Below are 26,067 nucleotides of genomic sequence, written 5' to 3'. Positions count from 1 at the left end.
ACCCTAACCTAACCTAACCCTAACCTAACCCTAACCCTAACCCTAACCCTAACCCTAACCCTTAGCCTAACCCTAAACCTAAGCCTAGCCCTGGTTCTAAACCTAACCCTAACCCTAACGTTAACCCTAAGACCTAGCCCTAAACCAAACCCCAAACCTAACCCTAAACCTAACCCTTATCCTAACCCTAAAACCAAATCCTAACCCTAACCATTGACGAATAGAGGTCGTACCCAAACTCAACAAAATCCAAGGAAAAAAAATATCCCACTGACAAATAGAGGTCGTACCCAAACTCTACAATATCCAATTGAAGATGGAAGAAGTTTCCCAATGACAACCAGAGACGGAGCTTACCTATACTCAACAAAATCTAAGAACATAGATATCCCACGGACAAATAGAGGTCGTACCCAAACTAAACAAAATCCAACCAACAAGAGTAGAAATATTTCCTAAAATAAACCAATTGACCGGGGGACACACACCAGGGTCTTGACGAAGCCCAGGTGGCCTGCCTCAAGGAGAGGGTGTATAGTTTGTTTAAAAGGCTGAAACACTCAATGATCCTGAGGTACACTACTGATGAATGTGTCCTAAATTTCTAAAAGTAATCATATAGAAATGCGGAGAAAGAACAAATAAGGTGTTCTTAACCACTCTTAACAACAGGAAACAAAAAAACCAACAGGGTATTCTCAACCACTCTTAACAACTTGAAACAAAAAACAAATAAGGTGTTCTTAACCACTCTTAACAACTGGAAACAAAAAAACAAACAGGGTATTCTCAACCACAAATATAAGACAAATTAATCTGGACCTATACTACTAAGAGGAAACAAGCATCCTTTTAAATGTAAGTCACCTTAAACCCTCGTTAGGGGACTTCTCCTTGAAGCCAGAATATGCCTATATTCTTTAACCCAAATGGGATAACTACAAAACATGAACCTAACACTCCACCTAACATAATACGGGATTGGAGAATCTTGATAACGTGCGACGGCCCGTGCATTACCTTTGGTCCCCTATACCAAACTGACCATGCTGGCCAGGGGGGAACATAGGAAAAGTACTCACCAATACATACCAGGCTACCCAAACTGGGTAGACGGGATCATCAATACAGTACTCACCCAAACTAATCTAGCCTGTGCCTCGGAAAGCAGATTCTCCTTATAACCCATTATATGTATTATCTTACCAAATCTCTCTCCCCTTTCTTTCCTCCTCTTAAAGGCGTGAACATGGCGCAAGATAAGGTGTACAACATTTACATTTACATTTGCATTTGGTCACTTATCAGACGCTTTTGTCCAAGGCGACTTGCAGTTGTTCGGGCGCCGACGGACGCAGCCATCGGGAGCAGTTGGGGGTTGGGTGTCTTGCTCGGGGACGCTGCAGCATGCTAGCAGGAGGAGCCTGGGATCGAACCAGCAACGTTTGGATCGCTAGATCACCAGCTCTACCGCCTGAGCCGCCATCCCCACAACAACTTCCAACTATTGATTAGAGTCTATTCTCATAAATTAACAACTATACAAAATAACTTAGCTTACAATTTTTTTTCTCTTTTTTCATTCTTTTTCTCACTCTCTTCCCCTTCTCTCAGGAAACTGAGAGAGCTGGGACGGTAGAGAATAGCCCGAACAGGCAGGAGGAGAATGCAGTCCGAACAGACGGCTCTCCTTCCCTCTACCTCCCTTCTACATATACTTCTCCTCCACTTCCCTCTCCTCTCCAACCCTAATCCTAAAACCCTGACCCTAACCCTAACCCTAACTCTAGCTCTAAACCTAACCGTAACCCTAATGTTAACCCTAAGACTTAACCCTAAACCTAACCCTTAGCCTAACCCTAAACCTAAGCCTAGCCCTGGTTCTAAACCTAACCCTAACCCTAACGTTTACCCTAAGACCTAGCCCTAAACCAAACCCCAAACCTAACCCTAAACCTAACCCTTATCCTAACCCTAAAACCAAATCCTAACCCTAACCATTGACGAATAGAGGTCGTACCCAAACTCAACAAAATCCAAGGAAAAAAAATATCCCACTGACAAATAGAGGTCGTACCCAAACTCTACAATATCCAATTGAAGATGGAAGAAGTTTCCCAATGACAACCAGAGACGGAGCTTACCTATACTCAACAAAATCTAAGAACATAGATATCCCACGGACAAATAGAGGTCGTACCCAAACTAAACAAAATCCAACCAACAAGAGTAGAAATATTTCCTAAAATAAACCAATTGACCGGGGGACACACACCAGGGTCTTGACGAAGCCCAGGTGGCCTGCCTCAAGGAGAGGGTGTATAGTTTGTTTAAAAGGCTGAAACACTCAATGATCCTGAGGTACACTACTGATGAATGTGTCCTAAATTTCTAAAAGTAATCATATAGAAATGCGGAGAAAGAACAAATAAGGTGTTCTTAACCACTCTTAACAACAGGAAACAAAAAAACAAACAGGGTATTCTCAACCACTCTTAACAACTTGAAACAAAAAACAAATAAGGTGTTCTTAACCACTCTTAACAACTGGAAACAAAAAAACAAACAGGGTATTCTCAACCACAAATATAAGACAAATTACTCTGGACCTATACTACTAAGAGGAAACAAGCATCCTTTTAAATGTAAGTCACCTTAAACCCTCGTTAGGGGACTTCTCCTTGAAGCCAGAATATGCCTATATTCTTTAACCCAAATGGGATAACTACAAAACATGAACCTAACACTCTACCTAACATAATACGGGATTGGAGAATCTTGATAACGTGCGACGGCCCGTGCATTACCTTTGGTCCCCTATATCAAACTGACCATGTTGGCCAGGGGGGAACATTTTAAAAGTACTCACCAATACATACCAGGCTACCCAAACTGGGTAGACGGGATCATCAATACAGTACTTACCCAACCTAACCCTAACCCTAACCCTAAAAAAAAAAAAAAGAACTCAAAGTCTAAGAAAAAGAATATCCTACCAACGTATAAAGGTCGTAGCCAAATGCAACGAAATCCAACTGGTGGTGAAGACTGACAGTAAATGTCATGGTCCAAGTTTCCTCAGTTTGTGCCTTTGTTAAATTGCTGCAGGCGGCTGGCAGCTTCTGATGTGAACCAAATGTGATGTGTGTGAAAACCTGTGCCACCGAAACACAGCACCAAGTTGATGATGATGGTGATGTAATCATCCAGCTCAAAACAACGTTCTGGGTACACAGAGCAGATTATGTCACTGTAAGGGGCGAAGGCATAGGTGAATTATGTTGTGGTGAGTTTGCGGGACCTTGCTGATGTTGGATGACGGAGAACAATGGTCCCTGATGCATTGACAATGAACCTGGGCTGGAAAGTGGTAGCCAATGATGACTGAATGAGATCAGTGAGATCTATATAATTACTGGTGAGGATCTGCTAGTGAACAGAGGTAGAAAGAGATGAACGATGAGATATTACGGTGTGGTGAATTGGGGGGGTGGCTGTAGCCAGGGTGTAGGAGCTGTTCGGAGCAATGGGTAGGGATGGAGGAGGATGCGTGGGTGAAAATGGCGCGGTCTCTGCTGAGCGTTAGCACGATGAGAATAAACATGGGGCTGCGAGTTGAGGGTTGGGGCGGGGTGGAGGAGGGTCAATTGGGGACAGGATAGGGCAGGAAGAAAAGATAGTGGGGGGGCTGTAATCCTACTGGGGATGGCCGGCAGAGGGGGAAGCCAGTTGGCAGTCCCTGGCCCCATGATAGGAGGGCTTGCAGTAGCCATAGGAGCCTGTTGGGGGGTTGGCTGAAGGAAGAGAAGAAGAAAGGATGTGCATCCGTGCAGCGGACCCTGAAGTTCTGGGGAGTTTGAAGAGGCATACCCTAAGCCAGACCAGGGTCTGCAGGGAGGGGTGAAAATGATTCCGGTTCGACTTGCTTGGAGGACTCGCACACCCAGGTACCGCAATTTTAACTGCAATCACCAACAGCACACTTTGAGCACTGGGGTTCCATTGGTGACGGTAGATTGGTGTGTGGATGTGGTTGGCCAGGGTACGACTGGGTCAGCCCACTGCCAGCTGGATTTGTGTCCTGGTGGCTTGCGTCTGGTGCCAGGTGGATTCTGCTGTGCTGGGACCCTGCGGGGCTGCGGAGAGTGCCACGGGATGCGTTCCAGGGCCCCTAGGAGGCATCTTGCTGTCGTGGGTGTGCTCCACCTTTGCTCTCGCTGCATGGCTTGTCTGCAGTGGCTGCCGCGGGTGCCAGAGGGCCCACATATCTGGCTGTCAGTGGGCAGAACCAATTGAGAAAAGCTCCTTACACTCACCAGTGGACACCACACACACACACACACACACACAAACCCAACACCCTCCTGGTTTCATCCCTTTCATTTTCACCCTCCTTTACTGCCATAACTATGACAGGAAGAAGCCATGTGCCCAATTGCTGTTCCATTTTTCCTGGACTTAATTAACTCTGTTTTGTCGATAAATGTTGTCAACTGTTGTCTCTATGTTTATGTTTTTCCATGTACATGTTGTTGTTTGGTTCTATGTTTATGTTTTCCATGTACATGTTGGTGTTTGGTTCTTTGTTTATTTGTCTCACCTGTGGTGATTCTCCCACTTGGAGTAGTAATGATGATTAGTTCATTGAAGACCAATAACATGGTAAGATGGTTCTCCAAAGAGGGGGATTGGTAGTGGTTCTGTATAACAAAAAACTGGTCGTCCCACAGGTCGTCCATGGGACAGAGTTATTGCCGCAGTTGTTGATGATTAAAGAATTAATAAAGAGTTGCATTGCAGGTTGAGAAGTTCAACTCCACTTGCAGACTAACTCTGTCATAGATGCAATGGAACAAATACTGTGTTGTCTGCCCAGCATGCTGAAAGCACAGGGTAAAATTAATAAATAATAAAAATGAAGAAGTTCTTGTCTTGCTGCTTGACCCCTAAGAAGCTGGTGTAGATGGCAAAAGGTTTTGCTTTATTGTCAATGTGATTTAAAGGAATTCTGCGTTCTTTTAAAACTTTCTGGAGGCCGACGGTATTGGGACAGCCGTTCCGGTAAGCTTGGCGTGGCATTGGCTGTGGGAGCCCTGGAGCATGTGGGTTGATCGGATTGGGATGATGGTGAGGTGGATGGAACCGGGAAATGATGCCTGGGTCCTGCAGCATCTGGAGGAGTTTGCTGGTGTTACCTGGATTTTATTTGGACATGTTGATCTGTGCGGTGGTCTCGACTGGGGAATGGTCACAACCGAGCGTAGCCAAGAGCCAGTTCTTCCCATCAGTGGGAGGTGGAATGCAGAATAAATCTTCATCGGAAGAGGCATTTAGATTCAGGAGTGCAACCTTCGCTGGAGGCTCAGGAAGGCAGTGAGTAGGTTGTGGAGCAAAAAGTGGAACAACTGAATGTAAGGTGTATTAATCAAAGGTGCTGATTGGTAGCAGGTGTGTTCGCTTCTCTCCAACCTCAGTTATTCTAACTCCTTTTGTCTCTGGTGGGGGGACGGACCCTGAACACTTGAGAAGATGGAAGTGAATAACCATGGCCCAGTCACGCTCGGCCGTGGATCCTTCCCCCAACACTAACTCTAACCCCAACCAATTTGTTTTAAACCAGTCTTTTCATCTCAACATTTCTTTTATATGGCTTCCATATTATTTCCTTATATTGTTCTTTTACGATTCTGTTATTTTTGCGATATACAAAGTTATTTTAAAAGGCATCTCCAACAAACAGAGTTTGATTTAAAAAGGATTGAAATACTCTCACCCAAGCCTGTGCACATTCTTAACATCTTGCTTGATATTGGGTTGTTCTTTTTACATTACCTAACCCTATCTTCCAATGCTGTAGGTGGGAATACACAGCAATCGGACAGCAGTTTTAAAGGTAACAGGAGTGGATTTAAATAGTCTGCCATATTGAGCGGAAGGGTTGTGGTTGGTACTCATCATCTTAGCTGACTGACCGATGATGTGTGGGTGTGACTGTACCCCTGCTGAATTCCCGCTAGGAGCTACATTTAATAACACACATCACAACATATATGATCTGTTTAATCACAGAGCTCATCCAGTTGCTCTACATTACATTTGATTCATGACTTAATATTAACATTGTAAAAGGATATTTATTTTTCAACTACAGTGCAGATGATTATAAAAGTGAAATGTTTAATAGTCAGTGCAATTCACATTCTTTCAATCACATCCATGAATGATTGGCAGCTTGTCAAACTAGATTTTGAAACAAAGAGGATCATCAGTAACAGGTAAAATGTCACATTAAATCTACATCTCATTTGACTTCTTGAGTATATTAAGACTATTCTTAGTCTTGTTGTGTTGTTGTGTCTATTGTTGTTGTCTTTTTGCACTTTCATGTCATATGTTGTGTGTTACAAATATTACTTGCACATTTGGAGTATGGGGAAACGCAATTTTGATCCTCTGTGTAATTACGTGTTGCATGGTACAATTGACACTAAAGTACACTTTGAACTTTGAACTTTGTATGTCCAAACGATCGCATCTACACTGGACATAATGTACTAAGCCGCACCCATCACGTACTGTACCCGTAACAGTCATCTTATGTGGGAACAGACTCCATACAGAACTTCATAAAGGAGGCCAATGTGGGAATGACTACCTACTGACTTTGCTGGATATTTTTTGTCCAGCAATGATATGGATTCCATGTGAGAAAGGGGCTTATGTATGGATGATGAGCGCTGCTATCTGCTGAGGCAGTGTGTACACGATGAGAGCCATGAAGATTGCCAAGATGACCAGAATGACCAGAGCTATGATGTATTTCTTGTATTTCCTCCAGATAAAGAAGATGAAGGTCTTCATGGGATTCACGAACCAGGAGAAGGTCGTTTTGGGGCGACTGAGAAGAGAGGAGGTGGGTTGGAAAACTTTTACATCAATTGAATGTCATTGGTGTATGTGAATTATCCACTGCAAGCTGGACTTGACTACCTTGCAGTAGCAAGGTAGTCAAGTCCAACCCATAGTCAGAGTCCAACCCATAGCCATCCTACTCATGTCAGATGATCATTAGTAAATGATCATCTGACATGAGTAAACTAACATGGAAGACAAAAATAAGAAAAATAAATCGCCCTGAACATCTTGTCTGAAGCTCAGGCTGTACAATTAGGGTCAGGCAGTACAATTTGGGTCAGGTGATACAGTAAGGCCAGGCGGTACAGTTGGAGTCAGGTGATACAGTTAGGGTCAGGTGGTAAAGTTAGGGTCAGGTGATACAGTTAGGGTCAGGTGGTCCAGTTAGGGTCAGTCAGTACAGTTAGGGTAAGGTGGTAGAGTTAGGGTCAGGTGATACAGTTAGGGTCAGGTGATACAGTTATGGTCAGACAGTACAATTAGGGTCAGGCGGTACAGTTATGGTCAGGCGGTACAGTTAGGGTCAGGCGGTCCACTTAGGGTCAGTCAGTACAGTTAGGGTCAGACGGTAAAGTTAGGGTCAGACAGTAAAGTTAGGGTCAGATGGTAGAGTTAGGTTCAGGTGATACAGTTAGGGTAAGGTGGTAGAGTTAGGGTCAGGCGGTAAAGTTAGGGTCAGATTAAACAGTTAGGGTCAGGTGATACAGTAAGGGTCAGGCAGTACAATAAGGGTCAGGCAGTACAATTAGGGTCAGGCGGTACAGTAAGGGTCAGGCAGTACAGTTAGGGTCAGGCGGTACAGTTAGGGTCAGGTGATACAGTTAGGGTCAGGCGGTAAAGTTAGGGTAAGGTGATACAGTTAGTGTCAGGTGATACAGTTAGGTTCAGGCGGTAAAGTCAGGTGTGGAGGTGGGTTTTTGGGTTAGTCAAGTAGTTAAGCGTTGGATTAGTTGCAACAATAGGTTTTTAATGTGTGTGTAACTTTGGTATAGGGGTGGGCGATATGGCAAAAATATCATATCACAATTTTTTTCCAGGCAGGATCAAGATCCAGGATCTTATCATGATTCTTTTTCATGTTGGTTTTCAAGACTAAAATGTAAGTTACCGAGCAGCACAACCAAACAAATCTACTTACCTATTTCAGAAAATAAAGCTCTATAAGGGAAAAACCCCAAAGAAAAAAAAACTGTTTGCTACTATTGGTATCACTAAGGAATGTATGTAAAATGTTTTACTTTGTCGGCTCCTTTGTCACTATCAGAATCTGGAAATACATTTTGTGTCCGGCGCAACCGGGGCAACATACATGCTCGGCTTAATGTTATTACCAAAGTGAAATGTTTCTGGGTCGTATTTAACAAATACGTTATATGATCATCCCATGATTCTGTCTCTCATCATAACAGCCTCCAGATCCGACTTGTTCACAACGACACATCACTTTCTCTGCTGCACGTCCGCGTTCCCCATTTTTCCCCCAAAAGAAAAAAATAGAAATAGTGTTTAATTTAGATTATATTTTTCAGTTTACTAATTGGATGAAACAAAAAAAGCCTGTGCCTCCCCCCCGCATGCTGTTGATGCGCTCAATGCATACATTCAGTGTTTTTTTTCTGCCGCAGGATTCCTGATTTACAAATCACGAGCAAATATGGTGATTTAAGAAATTTCTGAGAAAACAACTTTGAATGCCTGTATCAGCCAAAGAACTGCCATTGATAGAATGTGCACTCTAGCACCATACTGACCATCTCTCTGTTAGATCAACGAGACATTGTAATGGTTCAAGATCTAATATCGTCATATCGCACACCCCTACTTCGGTATCTAGTGAGCGTACAAACACTGTGTGTGTGTGTGTGTGTGTGTGTGTGTGTGTGTGTGTGTGTGTGTGTGTACTTTGGCTTGTCCAGAGGTTCTGGCTCTTTCCGGCCCCGCCCCACAGGGTTTGACTCCGCCTCCTCCAAAGTCACTAACTGAAGTTCTGCCTCCACTTTGCCCTGCACGAAGGATAAGCAGTGTCACAGAGTCTGAGCAGCATGATAATGACCATCAGCAGCAAGGAAGGTGTGTGTGTGTGTATGTGTGTGTGTGTGTGTGTACCATCATCAGGAAGATGTTTCCACTGTTGTCAGTGAATTGGATGTCCTCCTGTTTGATTTTACTTCTTTTGCTTTTCTTCATTTTCTTTCCCTTCTTCTTAGCCTCCTCCTTCTCCTTCTCCTCCCTCTCTATCTCCTCCTTGCTCTTCATGCGGATCAGCGGCCACCATCCCTTCATCTTCTTGGTGCGAAAGATTGAGAAACGAGGACCAGCACGCTCCTTCGCCATCTGGATGGCGCATCGATCTGAAGACTTAGCTGCTCGGACCATGTCACTGAGACGGAGCTCGATGGAGCCTGGAGGAAGAGAGAAGAAGAGACAGAGAGGTGACAGGAACAAAGGAGGCAGGAAGAGAGGGGAGGAGAATAGATGTTATTCCTTATTCCAGATCAAACCAAACGAGTCAGTCAGTCAGTCTGTCTGTCTATCTTTTTTTCCCTGTATGTCTGACTCACCTAGGAAGTCGTTGGCTGAGATGCGGTCGTAGTCCCAGACCTGCAGGTTGAGAACAGCCGGTTGTCGGAACTCAGTTTCCTCCAAAGAGAAGATTGACTCCTTCTTCCTGTAGACCACCTCTTTCTGCAGGAGCAGAGGAAGTAATATCAGTATTACTGAGTCGTAGTAGTACTACTAACACCCTAAACCAATAATTAGTCTTTGGTACAAAATAAATATTTTGTACATTGATGTAGATCAATCTATTCAAATATCTTAATATATATTTATATGTTGAAGACATTATATAAACATATTTTTCTCCTGTGGGTGTCTTATACAACCCATAACCTACATCTGAAATAAAAACAAACTGTTTTGCTACGCCGTTCACGCCTGGACTGGTACCGTCGGCGGGGGCGCCCCATCGCTAGCGCACTGACGGTACCATCAGTACTGTCAAAGAGAGAAATTGCGCCTGATCGCCCCCTCTCCGCGCCCCACATGGGATGAGGCCCTAGGTGGCCGCCAATGTTGCTTATGAGAAGAGTCATCCCTGAACGTATCTTTAGTCAGGGGTTCCCAACCTTTTTTTGATCAGGACCACCAATTTAGGTCTGAAAATGTTTGTGACCCAAGCTATTTGAAGTATTGACAACACTTTGGTTTTGGATACTTTTATAACAATGGAGATTATAATGAAGAGCTACATACTGCATGACATATTATATGAACATTTTATAAACATACATTTATGTCCCACTACAGCAAAACTCACCATCTCGCGCATTTCTAAAATCGCCAGGAGCAGCCAAATAAGTTTAAAAAAAACCTTTCTTGAAGAAAAATTCGATTTTTTTTTTTCAGATTCGTGTTCCTTTGTGGTTTTTTTTATCTCTCAACGTATTTCCAAAACCGAGTTTGATTTATAAATAGTAGAAAAAAGTTAAACCGTGGAGTTAAATATTTCCATTAGATTACATTGGGAAATGCAGTTCACTTACGAGACGCGGAATAGCGCTGAATAACGCCGATCGATCATTTCCTTTAAAGCGAGCGTCCAGGTGAAGATCATTCATGCATATTCCATGTGATGTGAAGTCACAATGTGAAACTGTTTTTATAGAATTCAACCTTTGAATCGTACTACTCTTACATACATGGAGCCACTGTTGTAAAAAGGGCGTAGAAGAAGAAGACGAAGAAACGCGTCACGCACCTACGTCACTTCCGTAAACAGACGGTTGAAGTGCAGCACGGGGGTGTTCTCACTTGTCTGTGAAAACTTTCTTCTCCGTATCGTTATGGATTATGCGAAGCGGGTGGCGGAAGTTCTGAATCATATTTCGGACCTTAATCTGACCAGTGTTCTCCGACAGTGACACAGAGAACGTCAACGTCGCTGAATCAATTATAACTCCGGACTTGGAGAACATTTCAAACAGTGGATTTCAAACTTAATGTGACGACGAACCGGAATATTTTCAAGAACCACCGGTTGAGACCGACAATACATTAGTTGTTGTTACAATGGAAGAAGTTGATGACGTGATTAAGTCCATTGAGGTTGGTGACAGATTTTAGATTTCAGATTTTTAGAAGTGGAGAATCAGAGCTTCCAAACAAGGTGTCACTTGTGCAAATCAAGCAAATATTTTTAAAGATATGACTTGTTAATGACAAAGGTGTGGCAAACCGTGTTCCTGAGATAATTGCCTCCAAAGTTTTACCCACAGCAGGTTCATTCAGCTCCCAGAATGCGAATGGGGTTGGCGGACAAAGCCTCATGGCTACTTAACATACTGCTGAATGGGTCAATCACGAATAGCTCAAACAACACACAACTAATTTTGTTTTTAAAAAAGCTTTTATTCAACAGTAAGAATAAACATGTTTTATAAAATTTGAATTATTTTGGAGTTTAAAAGTACGGACAACACAACAAAATGTATGTCACATCAACAAAATGAGTCTATCAATATTATGAGTCTCAGAAAATCTGAAATCTGAAAATCTGTCACCAACCTCAACGGACTTCATCGTAACAACAACGGGCTTATCATCGGTCTCCTCCGGTGGTTCTTGAAAATATTCCGTTTCATCGTCACATTAAGTTTGAAATCTGCTGTCTACCGATTTAAAGGTTGAATTTTATCAAAACGATTTCACATTGTGACTTCACATCACATGGAATATGGATGAATGATCCCCACCTGGATGGTCGCTTTAAAGGAAATTCATTGATTGTTGTTGTTCAGCGCTGTTCTGCTTCTCGGTAAGTAAACTGCGTTTCCCCATCTAATCTAACCGGAATATTTAACTCCACAGTTTAACATTTTTCTACTATTCATAAATCAAACTAGGTTTTGAAAATACATTGAGAGATAAAAAAAATATTTTTTTTCAACTTATTTGGCTGCTCCTGGCGATTTTAGAAATGTGCGAGATGGCGGCTTTTTCTGTGGTGGGACACATTTTGTTTCTTAGCTATGGACCCAATTCTTGACTAGACTGAATTATTAGATATTAGAAAGGGTATTTTCATTTGCTTTTGTGTTTCTATCTCGCCACACATTGTTTTTAACATAGCAATGGCCGCAGGAAAGAGCAACATGTCAACAATGCTGTGTGGCTTCATAGCCATGGCTCAAAATACGCTGAAAGAGCCTTCTTGCTAGTAGTCATGGCCTCTCTAAAGTGCCTGTTCAGCTCATCAGGTTTTTTTTAAATATGATTTTGGTTTGCCCATGTATTCTTTGTGTGCTGTCTCAAAGAGTCTTTTGTGCCCATTACCACACAAGAGCCATTTGGGCTTGAGGTTTGACGTTCGTAAATCCATACTAAAGACATTTTTCGTTGTATTTTCGAGAATGTTGACATTCAGCATCAGGTGGAGTTGATGATGCGGAGCAAGCAGCTTTATGAAAAAATAATTACATTTTGCTAACTTGCTAGCTCGATGACCGCATACCACAAGAGGACTCACTAGTCGTGTACCACTGCGCTGAATAACAGGTTGTGTCAACCTCTTGTGAAGTGAAGTTCAAGGTTCATATCCAGTGGCGTCGTTAGGAGTGGGTGATGTTTTCTAAACAGCCCTCAATCTAAAATAGCCCCGCAAGACCAGCTTTGCGCCCCAATCGCTCCCCCTCTGACGGTACCGACTGTGCCCTTGGCACACCAGTGATGGGGTGTCCGTGATCAGCGCATAAACAGTGTGTTTTTATTTGACACACAAGTTATATTTTATCACGTTTTCAACTTTCAACTCAACTTTTTAATATTTATCTAATAATTAGAAATCAAACTCAGTTTTGAAAATATATTGAGAAATACAAAACAACTTGAGGAACATACCTTTGTTTTAATCTCATTTGGGACTTAAAAAGGAATTTACGATGTTTTTCACGCACAGCCAAAAGGAAAGCACTGCCAAATGCGCCGGGTCACATATTTAAATATTGAAAAAATAAATCAATGTATATCCTGCAATTTTCTTGCAACTCAATTTGCATATCAGGCGACCACACGTGGGGTCATGACCCCAAGATTGGCTAATGCTGGTTTATTATGTGTGTGTGTTCTGTGCACCTCGCTGGGCAGGTAGTCAAAGCGGAATGTGAACCTCCAGTTGAAGTTTCCTTCTCCAGTCAAAGAATTAAAATGGACGTCTGTCTCCTGCTTCTCCCCCTCCAGGCCCTTAATCCACCTGCACAGTGAAACACAGGGGTTAGGGTTAGCCTTAGGGTTAGCTCTCACAAAGCCTTCTCTCCTTAACACTGGTGCCTAACATCTGATTCTAACCCTTTCCCTGCTAATCCATTCCATCTAGCCAGGTGACAAGGGAGCTATCGAAGCTCTGGATCAACAAGAACACAATCAGGGACTGAACACGGAGTGTTCCAGCCCCTCCTCTTCCTCTCTGGGGCTGAAGAAGGAGTGTTCCCTCACCTCCTCTTCTTCCCTGGGGCTGATGAAGGAGCATTACAGCACCTCCTCTTCCTCCCTGGGGCTGAACACGGAGTGTTCAAGGACCTCCTCTTCCTCTCTGGGGCTGAAGGAGTGTTCCAGCACCTCCTCTTCTTCCCTTGGGCTGATGAAGGAGCCTTCCAGCACTTCCTCTTCCTCCCTTGGGCTGATGAAGGAGCGTTCCAGCACCTCCTCCTCCACCCTGCGGCTGAAGAAGGAGCGCTCCAGCACCTCATGTTCCTCCCTGGGGCTGAAGGAGGAGCGTTCCAGCACCTCCTCTTCCTCCCTGGGGCTGAAGAAGGAGTGTTCCAGCACCTCCTCTTCCTCCCTGGGGCTGAAGAAGGAGTTTTCCAGCACCTCATCTTCCTACCTGGGGCTTAAGGAGGAGCGTTCCAGCACCTCCTCTTCATCCCTTGGGCAGAAGGGGTGTTCCAGCACATCCTCTTGTCATCCTCCATGCCACGTCCATATTGGCATGGAGGATGCAATAATCCACCTGCTGCACCATGCAGACAGACAGCCATACAGATAGACAGGTAGAAACACTGACAGATCAACTGACCCTTTCACGTAGATGTCAGACGACGGGATGCCGGTGAAAGGGTTGACATCTTCCAGAACAACGTCGTCAGTGTTCCAGATAATCACACGAAGCTCATACCTGTTACCATGGAAAAGACATGTTACTGTCACCTATTGCCATGGCGACACATAAAGCGCCACATAAAAAGGAAACGATGGACATTAGAACATCGTAGAACATTATCTAGCCAAAGGTATGTTACTGTTCATCTTAACACCTTCTGAATAGGTTAATCTAGTCTTTTTGACATTTGATTTGTCAGGGACTATCTGTCTGACTACCTGTCTGTCTGACTATCTGTCTACCTTATGATGATCTTGTGGTGTGAGGATGGTGTGGTTTGAGCAGCCACACCTGTACTGGGTCTAGGTAATTGGGGCCAAGGATCAGAATGACTGCATACTTATTGCTCGTCGGTTGGTCTAATGAGCAACAGGTTAAAACCCCCATCCCCACACACACTCAGGAGAGGATACCTGTTATGACACGTGTCCATCTTCTCCTGGCTTGTTCCAACTAGCCCACTATCCACAATAAACTGTCTGAAACCACGTTGTCTGTGTCTTTGTGCCGGACGTCCCTGAAAACGTCACTCGGGTAGCGTGTGGCAGGAGAAACTGCCACAGATCTCTCTCTCTTCCCCTTTACTTTCTAACATTAAAAAGTCTCGCTCTAGTGATGCGTTGAGAGAAGGTTCAGTGGGACTGTGATCTCTAGTATATGCAGATACCGATGTCATTTTCATTGGCATCAGCAGGAGTGTCTCACCCTCACATGTCTTTCGGGTGGGAGGAAACACTGCCAGTTTCAAGAGATTCTGGATAGTAATGAAATGAAAATACAATGGTGTGTTGTCATGGTAACCTACTGTTCAGGGAGGCGGGGCTTAATGTTGACAGGGGGCGGGGCCGGAACATCAGTGGGAAACATATCGACCCACATGTGGAGAAAACCCTGAAACCAAACACACACTGATTTCACCAGATTAATACACACACAATACACACCCCACCCCATTAATACAGACACAATACACAATTTACCACATTAAGATGCCCCAGACAAGAAGTTTCCTGGGTCCTGCCTCAATGACTACCGACCCGTCGCACTCACTCAACGTTAACCCTTACCCTAGCCCTAAACCACCATCATGAAGTGCTTCGAGAGGCTGATCCTGAGGCACATAAAGACGCTCCTGCCTCCCACCCTAGACCGAGTGCAGTTTGCGTATCGAGCCAACTGCTCCACTGACAATTCCATCGCCACCGCCCTTCACCTAGCACTCACCCATCTGGACAAAAAGGACACACGTCCGAATGCGGTTCATAGACATAGACAACATGGTGCGAAGTCAACAACCTGTCGCTGAATGTAGACAAAACCAAAGAGATGGTTGTTGACTTTAGGAGAGCACAGAGGGATCAGACGCCACAGGACATCGACGGCTCCCCAGTGGAGATTGTGCAGAACATCAATTCCTCCGCGTCCACCTGGAGGAGAACTTAACCTGGTCCCTCAACACCGGCTCCACTGTAAAGAAAGCCCAGCAGCATCTCTTTTGCCTGAGGAAGCTGAGGAGAGCCTACCTCCCGCCCCCCACCCTCACCACATTCTACAGAGGGACTGTAGAGAGCACACATAGTAGATGCATCGCTGCCCGGGTCCATAACTGCACCAACCTGGACTGTAAGAACCTGCAGCGAGTAGTGAGGACAGCTGAAAAGATCATCAGAATCCCTCTCCCCTCCATCTCAGATATCTACACCACACGCTGCATCGACAAAGCAACCAACATTGAAGAAGACCCCACCCACCCCTCACATAAACTTTTCACCCACCTTCCATCCGGAAGAAGGTACCGAAGCATATGGTCCCTCACATCTAGACTATGTAATAGCTTCTTCCCCCAGGCCATCAGACTCCTCGCTCAGGGACTGATCTGAACCCCCCCCACCCCCTTTGCTGCTATATAAAATTTGCACTGCACTACTGTACTACTGTACTACTGTACCACTGCACTAAGACTCTGACCACCACACTACTGTTACTGCCTATTGACAATTGCCACTATCTGACCCCCCCCCACCCCCCCGCTACACGCCTGGTTGTGTACTCTGCACTCTGTCGAATGTTGTCTGCAGTCTTGCATTGCTGTTTTGTACTTTTCCAGTCACTAAGTCACTTTACTTTCTACAACCACTTAACAAGATGTTGTTTAAGTCACTTAACTAAGTTGTTTCTTGCACTCCGCCAGACTATATGTAGCGTCAAACTGTGTTCTGTGTTGCACCGAGGTTCTTTAAGGAAACTTTATACTGTGTACTGTGTATATGGCTGAAATGACAATAAACCCACTTGAAACTTGAATTTTGACAGTGGAACCCTTTAACCCACACACACACACACACACACACACACACACACACACACACACACACACACACACACACACACAAAATATCCCTGGCTGTTACTTCTACAGTAACTTACTGATGTCACAATTCTCCAAATCCATGATTCAATTCAATTTTTGACTTAAACATATGTATTTTTTGTCACCGCTGACAGCTATGCCATTGTTAGACTATCAAGTCCTGATTTGTAGAGAAAAACATTTGTTTCTCAATAAATAACTTGTATTTGAATAATTCAAATTATGTAAAGTTTGATCAATATTTCCTGATACAAGTGTAGATGGTGATTTGAACTTGCACGACAACACGTATGAAACGTTCCCATTGTTTGGGAAAAGAAGTGGGAAACACTCAACTTCACTGGTTTAATCGCCAGTAACACTGCAGAGTTGTTCTTTCTGCTGGTGATGTCATCAAAGTGCTGCTCTAATACTTCCTGTAACAGTGCAGGATTGTTTCTTCTGCTGGTGGTGTCTGCTCCTGGCTAATTCCACCTATCTTTTGGTCTCCAATAAACTGGTGTTAACAACCCCCCGTCGTCGGTGTCTCTGTGCCGGAGGGCCCTGAAACATCAGTTGGGTTATGTGTGGTGGTGAAACTGCCAGACTGGCGCCTGAACAGGGACACTCCAGCACGGGGAAGGGACACAGAAGGGCCGCACGAAGACGCGCTGGAGCCTCTAGCGGTTCAACAGACGGCCCCAGCACCAACCCTCTCCTGACTGGCAGCAGCTAGGGGGTCCGGCGGAAGATCAGGAGAGTAGCGACACAGCAACCACCACAGGTAACTGCTGGCAGCTAGCTTCTTCGCCCAGCAGGCATCACTGGGACCATCCAGCAGTCCAGCAGCCAGGCTGCCCCTCCATGCAGCAGCCGCGGCAGCCAAGACCGGCCAGGCCTTCACCAGCCAACACAGCAGCTCGAGTTACCACGCTCCAGGAGAGAGAAGGCTAGGTGGAATTAGCCAGGAGCAGATTTACATTTAGTCATTGATCAGACGCTTTTATCCAAAGCGACTTACAATTATTCAAACACCGACGGACGCAGCCATCAGGAGCAATTAGGGGTTAAGTGTCTTGCTCAAGGACACTACAGCATGCTAGCAGGAGGAGCCTGGGATCCAACCAGCAACCTTTAGATCACTAGACCACCAGCTCTACCGCCTGAGCTACCATCCCCGACTTTTGAACATTGAACATGTCATGACACTCCTATTCTGAGTGTGTGTGTGGATGGGGTTTTAAACCTACTGCTCTTTAGCCCAACCAACAAGCTTCTGGTATGGCTGCTCAAACCACCCCATCCACACACCACAATTATTTTATAAATATAATATACATGTTAGTTTTAATAAGTACTTAATTGAATTTTTTCTGTCAATAATCTACAATTGTAAAATTAAATTGAATAGATGACTTGTCTATATTATAATGCAGAAATCATTTATGGAACTTTAACATTAATTTGTCATGAGAATTATTATGGAAGAACTTGTCAATGCTGAATATTTTGTCTTTTCATTTAAATCTGCTACCTTCATCTGTAGAAACTATCTATACATGAAGTTTTCTTTAAAACAACCGTTTATTTTTACTTTAAACCAAACCTTGTCATTGTTATAACGGACATCGTTGTGTGTAATTGTGATGATTTTTCTTCTTTCTCATTAATCCGGCAAAGTAATATGGAGCACGGATTTAAAATATCAATCTAACAGATCTATTGACATCTACCAGGTAAGAAGTTATATAAATATACACGTAAATCCATAGTTTGGTAACGTCTAAACACTACAGAGTGACCTAGTCCACGCCACACACAGTCCAACCGGACATTCTCAATCAGAATCTATATATTAATAGTAAATAACATGACAACATCATAAAGCGGTTTCATCTAAATCTCATCTCCTTCATTTTAGAACGACACGTGTTATGTGTCAGTTAACAAAGACCATTTGAATATTTCGGGTTAAAGTTGTTTGGTTTTTCATTCTAGCTGCTCTGTATGTGGATCCATTTGGATGAAACTTCAACCACAAGATTTTTGTGACAGGGCGGTTCAAACCATACGTAAACCGCGTTTGTGTGTTATACCGAAGTTGGTGTTCCAAAAATATTTGAATATTTAAATAAAACACCTAAACAGTTAAGAGCTTTATCAAAACTAGACTTTAGGAAAAATAAACATGTAACTACATAATATAACTTATTACACTTCTTTAAGTTACTCACCAAAATAAGCGCAGAACAACGGATGCTTTCTTTGCCAGATGGGAAGGCAGATAGTAAAAGGCAAATTCCTACCTGTGTCTTGTCCTCTACATGTACTAAAACGCCATCGCTTGATCGACAACTCTCACCTTATGTTTGCGCGATAACCATATTGGAGTGGTGGAGATCCGCAGGTGGGCGGATGCATTGTGTGTTGAGAGATGAGGTGTAGCGGACCCTCCCCGGAGCAGATGGAAGCTCGCCCAACTCCCAACCAAATTTCATGAAAGAGGGTTCGGAGCCAGGTAAGCCGCAGTCGACTCCGCGGCCTGCACCAGCGCATACTGCATTTGTTTACCGGCAGATCTTGACCGCCCCAATATGGCGACCATGTTGGCCAATATTACCCACAAAAAATACAGGAAGAATCCAATGCTTATTAAGATCGATTTTACATTTCGAGTCGGAATTGTGACAACCCTAATAATACAAGGTGTATTACTACAGTAGTACTCATACAAACTGTGACAGTACCTGGGGCAGGCCTGGCTTGTTGTGGCTCTGCAGGGACCGGACCTCCACGTGTTCGGGGACCAGGCCACGAGCTCCAGGGACAAACTCGCTCATCTGGGCCCAGCGGTGCAGCATGCTGAGGGCAGCGTGTTCCTCCAGCTCAGCCTGCTCCTCCGGGCTGCGCTGGTTCAGCTTCAGCAGCTCTGGAGCAGGATTAGCATTAGCATTTTCATCAAATCATTTGCCTTTATTATGGTCTGTCTGTCTGCTTATCTCTCTCCCTGTCTCTCCATCTACATATCTGTAAGTCTGACTACCTGTCTGTCTGTCGAGCATCTGTACCTTCAGGAAATGCATCAGGAGGGATTTTGAAGATCTTGTTCAGGACTTTCACCTCAGAAGGTCGATATTCTGGAGAAGGAATTCCATTTTTACGACAGAGATCAGCCAAGATGGTGGACGGCTTCTTATCATCCCTCCATTTATTATATCCCTCACTGCAGACAAGAGACAGACAAAAAGATGGTAAGAATATTAGAAAGATTGTGATGAGTGTGCGGTAATGTGGTATTTCGTGGGAGTTAGTCATTGGAAGGTCTGTACTGTACTGGTGGTGGTAGTTAGTCACTGGGAGGCCTGTACTGTACTGTACTGGTAGTGGTAGTTAGTCACTGGGAGGTCTGTACTGGTGGTGGTAGTTAGTCACTGGGATGTCTGTACTGGTGGTGTTAGTTAGCCACTGGGAGGTCTGTACTGTACTGGTCGTGGTAGTTAGTCACTGGGAGGCCTGTACTGTACTGGTGGCGGTAGTTAGTCACTGGGAGATCTGTACTGTACCGGTGGTGGTAGTTAGCCACTGGGAGGTCTGTACTGTACTGGTGGTGGTCGTTAGTCACTGGGCGGTCTGTACTGTACTGGTGGTGGTAGTTAGTCACTGGGAGGCCCGTACTGTCATGTATTTCATCATACTTCCTGATCTCCAAGTATTTATACTTCATTCAGATCACTTGTTTGTTTTCATGGTTTACTTTTATCTGGTAGTTTCCTCATGCCATGTCACAAACTGTAATTTCAGATCCTCCCACTCCCTTTTGCCTGGCAGTGACTCCTTTTCCTTCACCTGGTTTCCCCCGCCTGCAGATCATTCTCTTGTTAGTCCCTCAGATTAAATACCAGTCCACTACCCTCTGTTCCTTGCCAAAATGACTTTCCTGCACTACTACCTGATCCCTGTGCCTTCTGTCTGAACCTCTGCCTGTTTCCCTGGATCCTGATTCTCTGCCTGTTTCCCTGGATCCTGATTCTCTGCCGGATAAGTTTGCCTTCTCTGACTGATCCCCTGGTTTTGACCCCTGCCTGTTTCCTGGAATAAACCTTGTGGACTTTGACTTCTAACCTGATTGTTTTGATGTAATGCTTGTGGGTTCACATCTGTTCTGAGTCAGTGAGCGTAATACATATTGTACTGGGGTGAGAAACAGCCTTAAAATGATCTCTTAGTCCTGTTGACAACCAACTAATACATATTTTGTCAGTTACTTAATTTTGCTGTATTTTGAATTGTTTGTTCTATGTTGAAGTTGTTCTATGTTGTTCAAGTCACTTCTTCCTTTTTACATGGAATTTTGTGCTTAAAGTAAGCTACTGTCAGGACAATTCTCCGGGTTGTTAAATGTGTGATAAGTAAACAGGCTAAAACTGAATTGAACAGTGTCCAGTTATTCATTTGATTGGAGTTCGGTTGCTATTGATGATCAGCAAGTAATAGCAAGAATATAAGGGGTTTAACATCATATCCTGTGTTATTAAGATAAATGTTGAATACTTCCTGTGAATGAATTATTTAATATAGGAATATCTCTGTCAACTAGATGGCAGTACTGTAGTACTATGTGTGGTAGTAGTACTAACGTGTCATAGTACTGTGCTATCCCGCAACACGCCAGGTGTCGGCTGTAGAAGCGGTTCTCCAGGTCCAGTTTGGTTTCCCCGATGACATCATCGGAACCAACAATGTCATGGTCCATTATTGTGACGACCAACTCCGTCTCCAACGGAAATGACACAGTGAACTCAAACACTCTGAAGAAGAAAGACAATGTTCTTAGTGGACCAACAGGCAGGCAGGCAGGCAGGCAGATAGACAGACAGACCGGTACTCACTCTCCAAACACCGGGTTCAGCTGCTTAGGAATGTACTTTTCCTTGGTGTCCAGTCTCTGCTGACCGACCCGGAGCACCAGGTACGGGTCAGCTTTACCATTAAGGTCAGCGGGGGCCAAACCAGTGGCCTGAACATCCATAAATATACACAACATATTACACATAGAATAGAGAATATTTATACATTACAGAAAATATTATATAAAGAATAGAGAAATATTCATACATTGCATAAAATATTATATAGACAATAAGGGATTATTCATACATTATAGAACATATTACATATAGAATACAGAAATACTCATTATAGAAATATTATATATATAATAGAGAAATATCCATACATTATAGAAAATATTATATATAGAACAGAATACTAATACATTATATAAATATTATATATATAATAAGATAAATATTCATACACTATAGAAAATATTATATATAGAATACAGAAATACTCATATTATAGAAATATTATATATAGAATAGAGAAAGGGTTAACCCTAACCCTGTGGACTTACCTGCTAGTAGAGACTAACCTGCTGGACAGGCAGTCAGAGAGACAGGTAGTCATCAGACAGAGACACACACAGAAAGACAGAAAGACAGACAGACAGACACAGACAGACACACAGACAGATAGGCAGACAAACACAGACACAGACAGACAGGCAGACACACAGGCAGACAGACAGACAGGCAATCAAACGGGCAGGGAGACAGGTAGTCATCAGACTGACAGACAGACAGGCAGACAGCGAGACAGGGAGACAGGGAGAAAGGGAGACAGGTACCTTCACCACGTAGACCCGGACCAGCACTTTGAGAGCAGAGTTCTGAGGGATTCCGTTGCTGATCTGAAATCTGTTTTCTTCACCAGAATCAAGAGGATAAACGAGGAAAGATCCCTAAAATGGAGAGATGAAAAAATAAGAAAATAATCTATCATCCATCCATCCATCCATCCATCTATCATCCATCTATCATCTATCCTACACCTCTTAAATCTTGAATCTATCATCCATTCATCATCCATCCATCATCCATGCATCCATCCATCTATCATCCATCCATCATCTATCATCCATCCATCATCTATCATCCATCTATCATCCATCCATCATCTATCATCCATCTATCATCCATCCATCATCTATCATCCATCTATCATCCATCCATCATCTATCATCCATCTATCATCCATTCATCATCTGTCATCCATCTATTATCCATCCATCATCTATCATCTATCTATCATCCATCCATCATCCATCTACCATCCATCTATCATCTATTCATCCAAACCTAACCCTGAGATAGAGAGATAAACATTCATCCATCCATCTATCATCAATCCATCAATCACCAATCGATCATTTGTCATCCATCATCCATCCATCCATCATCCATCTATCATCCACCCATCATCTGTGCATCTATCATCCATGCATCTTCAATCCATACATCTATCATCCATCCGTCTATCATCCATCTATCATCCATCCATCAATCTATCATCCATCCACAAACCATCTATCATTAATCTATGATCCATCCACCCATCTAGCATCCATCTGCCATCCATCCATCTATCATCCATCAATCTATCATCCATCTATCATCCATCCATCATCCATCCATCATCTATCAATCTATCATCCATCCATCCATCCTCCATATATTTTACCTTGTATTTTCCCATCACCCTTTCCTCTTCATCCTCATCGTCTTCCTCACAGTTGGACCTTCCTTTGTACAGAGGGAAGATCTGCAGCCAGTCCTGGAACTGACTGAACTCTGACTCCAGATCAGTGCTGTACAGCTGGACCACACAACAGATTAGAACAGACTCAAGTCAGACCAGATCAGGTCAGGCCAGGTCAGATCAGGTCAGGTCAGGTCATACCAGGTCAGGTCAGGTCAGGTCAGGCCAGGTCAGATCAGGTCAGGCCAGGTCAGATCAGGTCAGGTCAGGTCATATCAGGCCAGGTCAGGCCAGGTCACACCAGGTTAGACCAGGTCAGATCAGGTCAGGCCAGGTCAGTTCAGGTCAGGTCATACCAGGTCAGTTCAAGTCAGGTCAGGCCAGGTCATACCAGGTCAGGTCAGGTTAGATCAGGTCAAACCAGATCAGGTCAGACCAGGTCAGATCAGGTCAAACCAGATCAGGTCAGGTCAGGTCAGGCCAGGTCAGGTCAGGTCAGGTCAGGTCAGACCAGGTCACACCAGGTTAGACCAGGTCAGATTAGGTCAGATCAGGTCAAACCAGGTCAGGTCAGTTCAGGTCAGGTCATACCAGGTCATACCAGGTCATACCAGGTCAGGTAAGATCAGGTCAGACCAGGTCAGGTCAGGTCAGGTTTGGTCAGGTCAGGTCAGGTCATAAAAGGTCAGATCAGGTCGAGTCAGGTACGGTCAGACCAGGTCGGGTCATACCAGGTCAGGTCAGGTCAGACCAGGTCAGGTCATACCAGGTAAGGTCAGACAAGGTCAGGTCAGGTCATACCAGGTCAGGTCAGACAAGGTCAGGTCAGGTCATACCAGGTCAGGTCAGGTCAGGTTAGGTCATACCAGGCCATAGGAGGTCAGGTCAGGGAATACCAAGTCAGACCAGGTCGGGTCATACAAGGTCAGACTAGGTCAGGTCAGACCAGGTCGGGTCAGGTCAGTTCAGGTCATACCAGGTCAGGTTATACCAGGTCAGGTCAGATAACCTGATGATAACCCAACCCAGCTAAGCTAACCCTAAGTGTACAGTGTTCCACTACTTAGTGGAACACGTTTCCATGGAAATGCTGCGGATGTGTATGCAGCAGAGTGGAGTCTTACCTTCAGGGTAGCGATCTTCTTGCGTTTGGGTTTGGGAGGATCTATCTCCACCACAACCTCTTCCTCCTCTTCCTCAATAGAAGCCATGTTGAGACTCCCCTCATCTTCATCAACAGAACAAACTTCATTTCAACATTCAAAGCTTTCAAGCAAACACAATGTCACTGTTTCAGACTTTACCTTCTTCTGTCTGTTCCTCCAACACCTCCTCACCCTGAGAAGGAGAGAAAAAGAAGGAGAGAGAGAGAGAGATGGTGAGGGGGAGAAAAGGAGAGAGAAAGGAGGAGAGGGGTAGAGAGAGAGGGAGAGGGAGGAGGTGGGGGGAGAGAGAGAAGGAGAGAGAGCGAGGGAGACAGGGAGATACATTTTTTGACTTTGAACAAATCCTTTATTGGTTCAAGTATCTTAGTTAAAACAGCATCAAGACAATCCAATAAAGTAAATAATAAATAATGCAGCAGGTTGTACATACAGCACCATTAACAGTATTACATTATTAATAATTATTGAGCACCATAAAACAGACTATACCAGTGATTCTCTGACTATGGTGCAAAACACGCCCCCCAGTCCCTAAATTTCCACAAAACCATCCAAGTTTAAGACCATTTTATAATATGCAAACTCTACCCTGGGACAAGCCCTTTGAACATCAGTTGAGGATCGATAGACTCCGCCCCTTTTTGTTTGTTTTGTCTGGTATGCCAGATGCTCATTTTTGCCTGACCTGTTATGAAGTTGAGAAGGCTAACACATCTACATGGAGATGCACTGTATTTGCGACCAAAAATAAAATAAACATTTGGTCTAGCCTCTCTCCAAGCCCACTAACCAGTTGTTTCAATAGAGAAGTAATTTCTCTCAGTATAGGACACCTCAACCAGAGGTGCTCCAGAGTTTCTTTGCTTTGTCAGAAAGAAAAGCTGTTCCCTACACTGGGGTCTCTAGGGGCCACATGTCTATTCATAGCCACGCCCAGTGCACCATCCTCCACTGTAGATCCGCAGTGCGCTTCTCTATCGGAGGCTTGTACAGGGACCTCCAGCTGCCTCTGGGGGATGAGCCTGGTGCAAACACCCCTGACCACCTCGACTCTGGTACTCCTGCAAGAGGCTGTTTCTTCAGAATTTTAACACTGATGTAGTATAGAACCTATTTAAGATAAGATAAGATAAGATAAGAGTAATAAGATAAACCTTTATTACTCCCACAAAGGGGAATTTACATTGTTATAGCAGCAAAAAAGGGGACAGCAGGAAATAGAGATCATACAGTATAAAGGTGAGCACTATAAACAGTATAAATATATAGAAAAAGCACCATAAATATAAATCAGAGTACTAGCATATTGCACATATTTTGACACATTGCACAACAGGGATTGTACTTTTTATTTTTTGATAAAAATTGCAATTGGATTTCCACAGTTGTGTGTGTGTGTGTGTGTGTGTGTGTGTGTGTGTGTGTGTGTGTGTGGTCTACTTGGTTATACAGTCTGACAGCTGCAGGAAGGAAGGACCTGCGATAGCGCTCCTTCCCACACTTTGGGTGAAGCAGCCTATCGCTGAAGGAGCTCTCCAGTGTCGTCAGAGTGTCATGCATGGGGTGGGATTCGTTCTCTTATGGATGACAGCTTAGCCATCATCCTCCTTTCTCCCACCACCTGCACTGGGCCCAGGGGGCCCCCCAGGACAGAGCTGGCCTTCTTGATCAGTTTATCAAGTGTCTTCCTGTCAGCTGTGGTGACGCTGTTGCCCCAGCAGACCACTCCATAAAAGATGGCTGATGCCACCACTGTGTTGAAGAAGGTCCTCAGGAGAGCCCCCAGCACTCCAAAGGACCTAAGTCTTTTAAGCAGATAGAGTCTGCTCTGACCCTTCTTATAAAGTGCATGTATGTGATTAGTCCAGTCCAGTTTATTG

At 44.1% G+C, this 26,067-nt stretch overlaps 1 protein-coding gene across 1 annotated transcript in view; it reads right to left on the bottom strand.

The window, feature by feature from the left end:
• Positions 1 to 6,090: 6,090 nt before the first annotated feature.
• The window catches only part of fer1l4 (fer-1 like family member 4), a gene marked incomplete at its 5' end in the record, with an annotated part of 121,319 nt that continues 101,342 nt past the window's right edge, over positions 6,091 to 26,067 (bottom strand). The window contains 15 exons of the mRNA XM_080001224.1: positions 6,091 to 6,898; positions 8,818 to 8,918; positions 9,022 to 9,317; positions 9,477 to 9,600; positions 13,048 to 13,165; positions 13,988 to 14,086; positions 14,877 to 14,962; positions 19,169 to 19,350; positions 19,490 to 19,644; positions 21,059 to 21,229; positions 21,311 to 21,438; positions 22,111 to 22,224; positions 23,004 to 23,138; positions 24,146 to 24,249; positions 24,326 to 24,359. Coding sequence (XP_079857350.1) covers positions 6,718 to 6,898; positions 8,818 to 8,918; positions 9,022 to 9,317; positions 9,477 to 9,600; positions 13,048 to 13,165; positions 13,988 to 14,086; positions 14,877 to 14,962; positions 19,169 to 19,350; positions 19,490 to 19,644; positions 21,059 to 21,229; positions 21,311 to 21,438; positions 22,111 to 22,224; positions 23,004 to 23,138; positions 24,146 to 24,249; positions 24,326 to 24,359 — 2,028 coding nt within the window. The 3' untranslated portion in view covers positions 6,091 to 6,717. The remainder of the gene's footprint in view (positions 6,899 to 8,817; positions 8,919 to 9,021; positions 9,318 to 9,476; positions 9,601 to 13,047; positions 13,166 to 13,987; positions 14,087 to 14,876; positions 14,963 to 19,168; positions 19,351 to 19,489; positions 19,645 to 21,058; positions 21,230 to 21,310; positions 21,439 to 22,110; positions 22,225 to 23,003; positions 23,139 to 24,145; positions 24,250 to 24,325; positions 24,360 to 26,067) is intronic.

The sequence above is a fragment of the Zeus faber genome (assembly GCF_960531495.2).
Source record: "Zeus faber genome assembly, chromosome: 5".
Lineage (NCBI taxonomy): Eukaryota > Metazoa > Chordata > Actinopteri > Zeiformes > Zeidae > Zeus > Zeus faber.
Note: the sequence above shows the minus strand (reverse complement) of the source record. Positions and strands in the feature narration are given on the sequence as shown.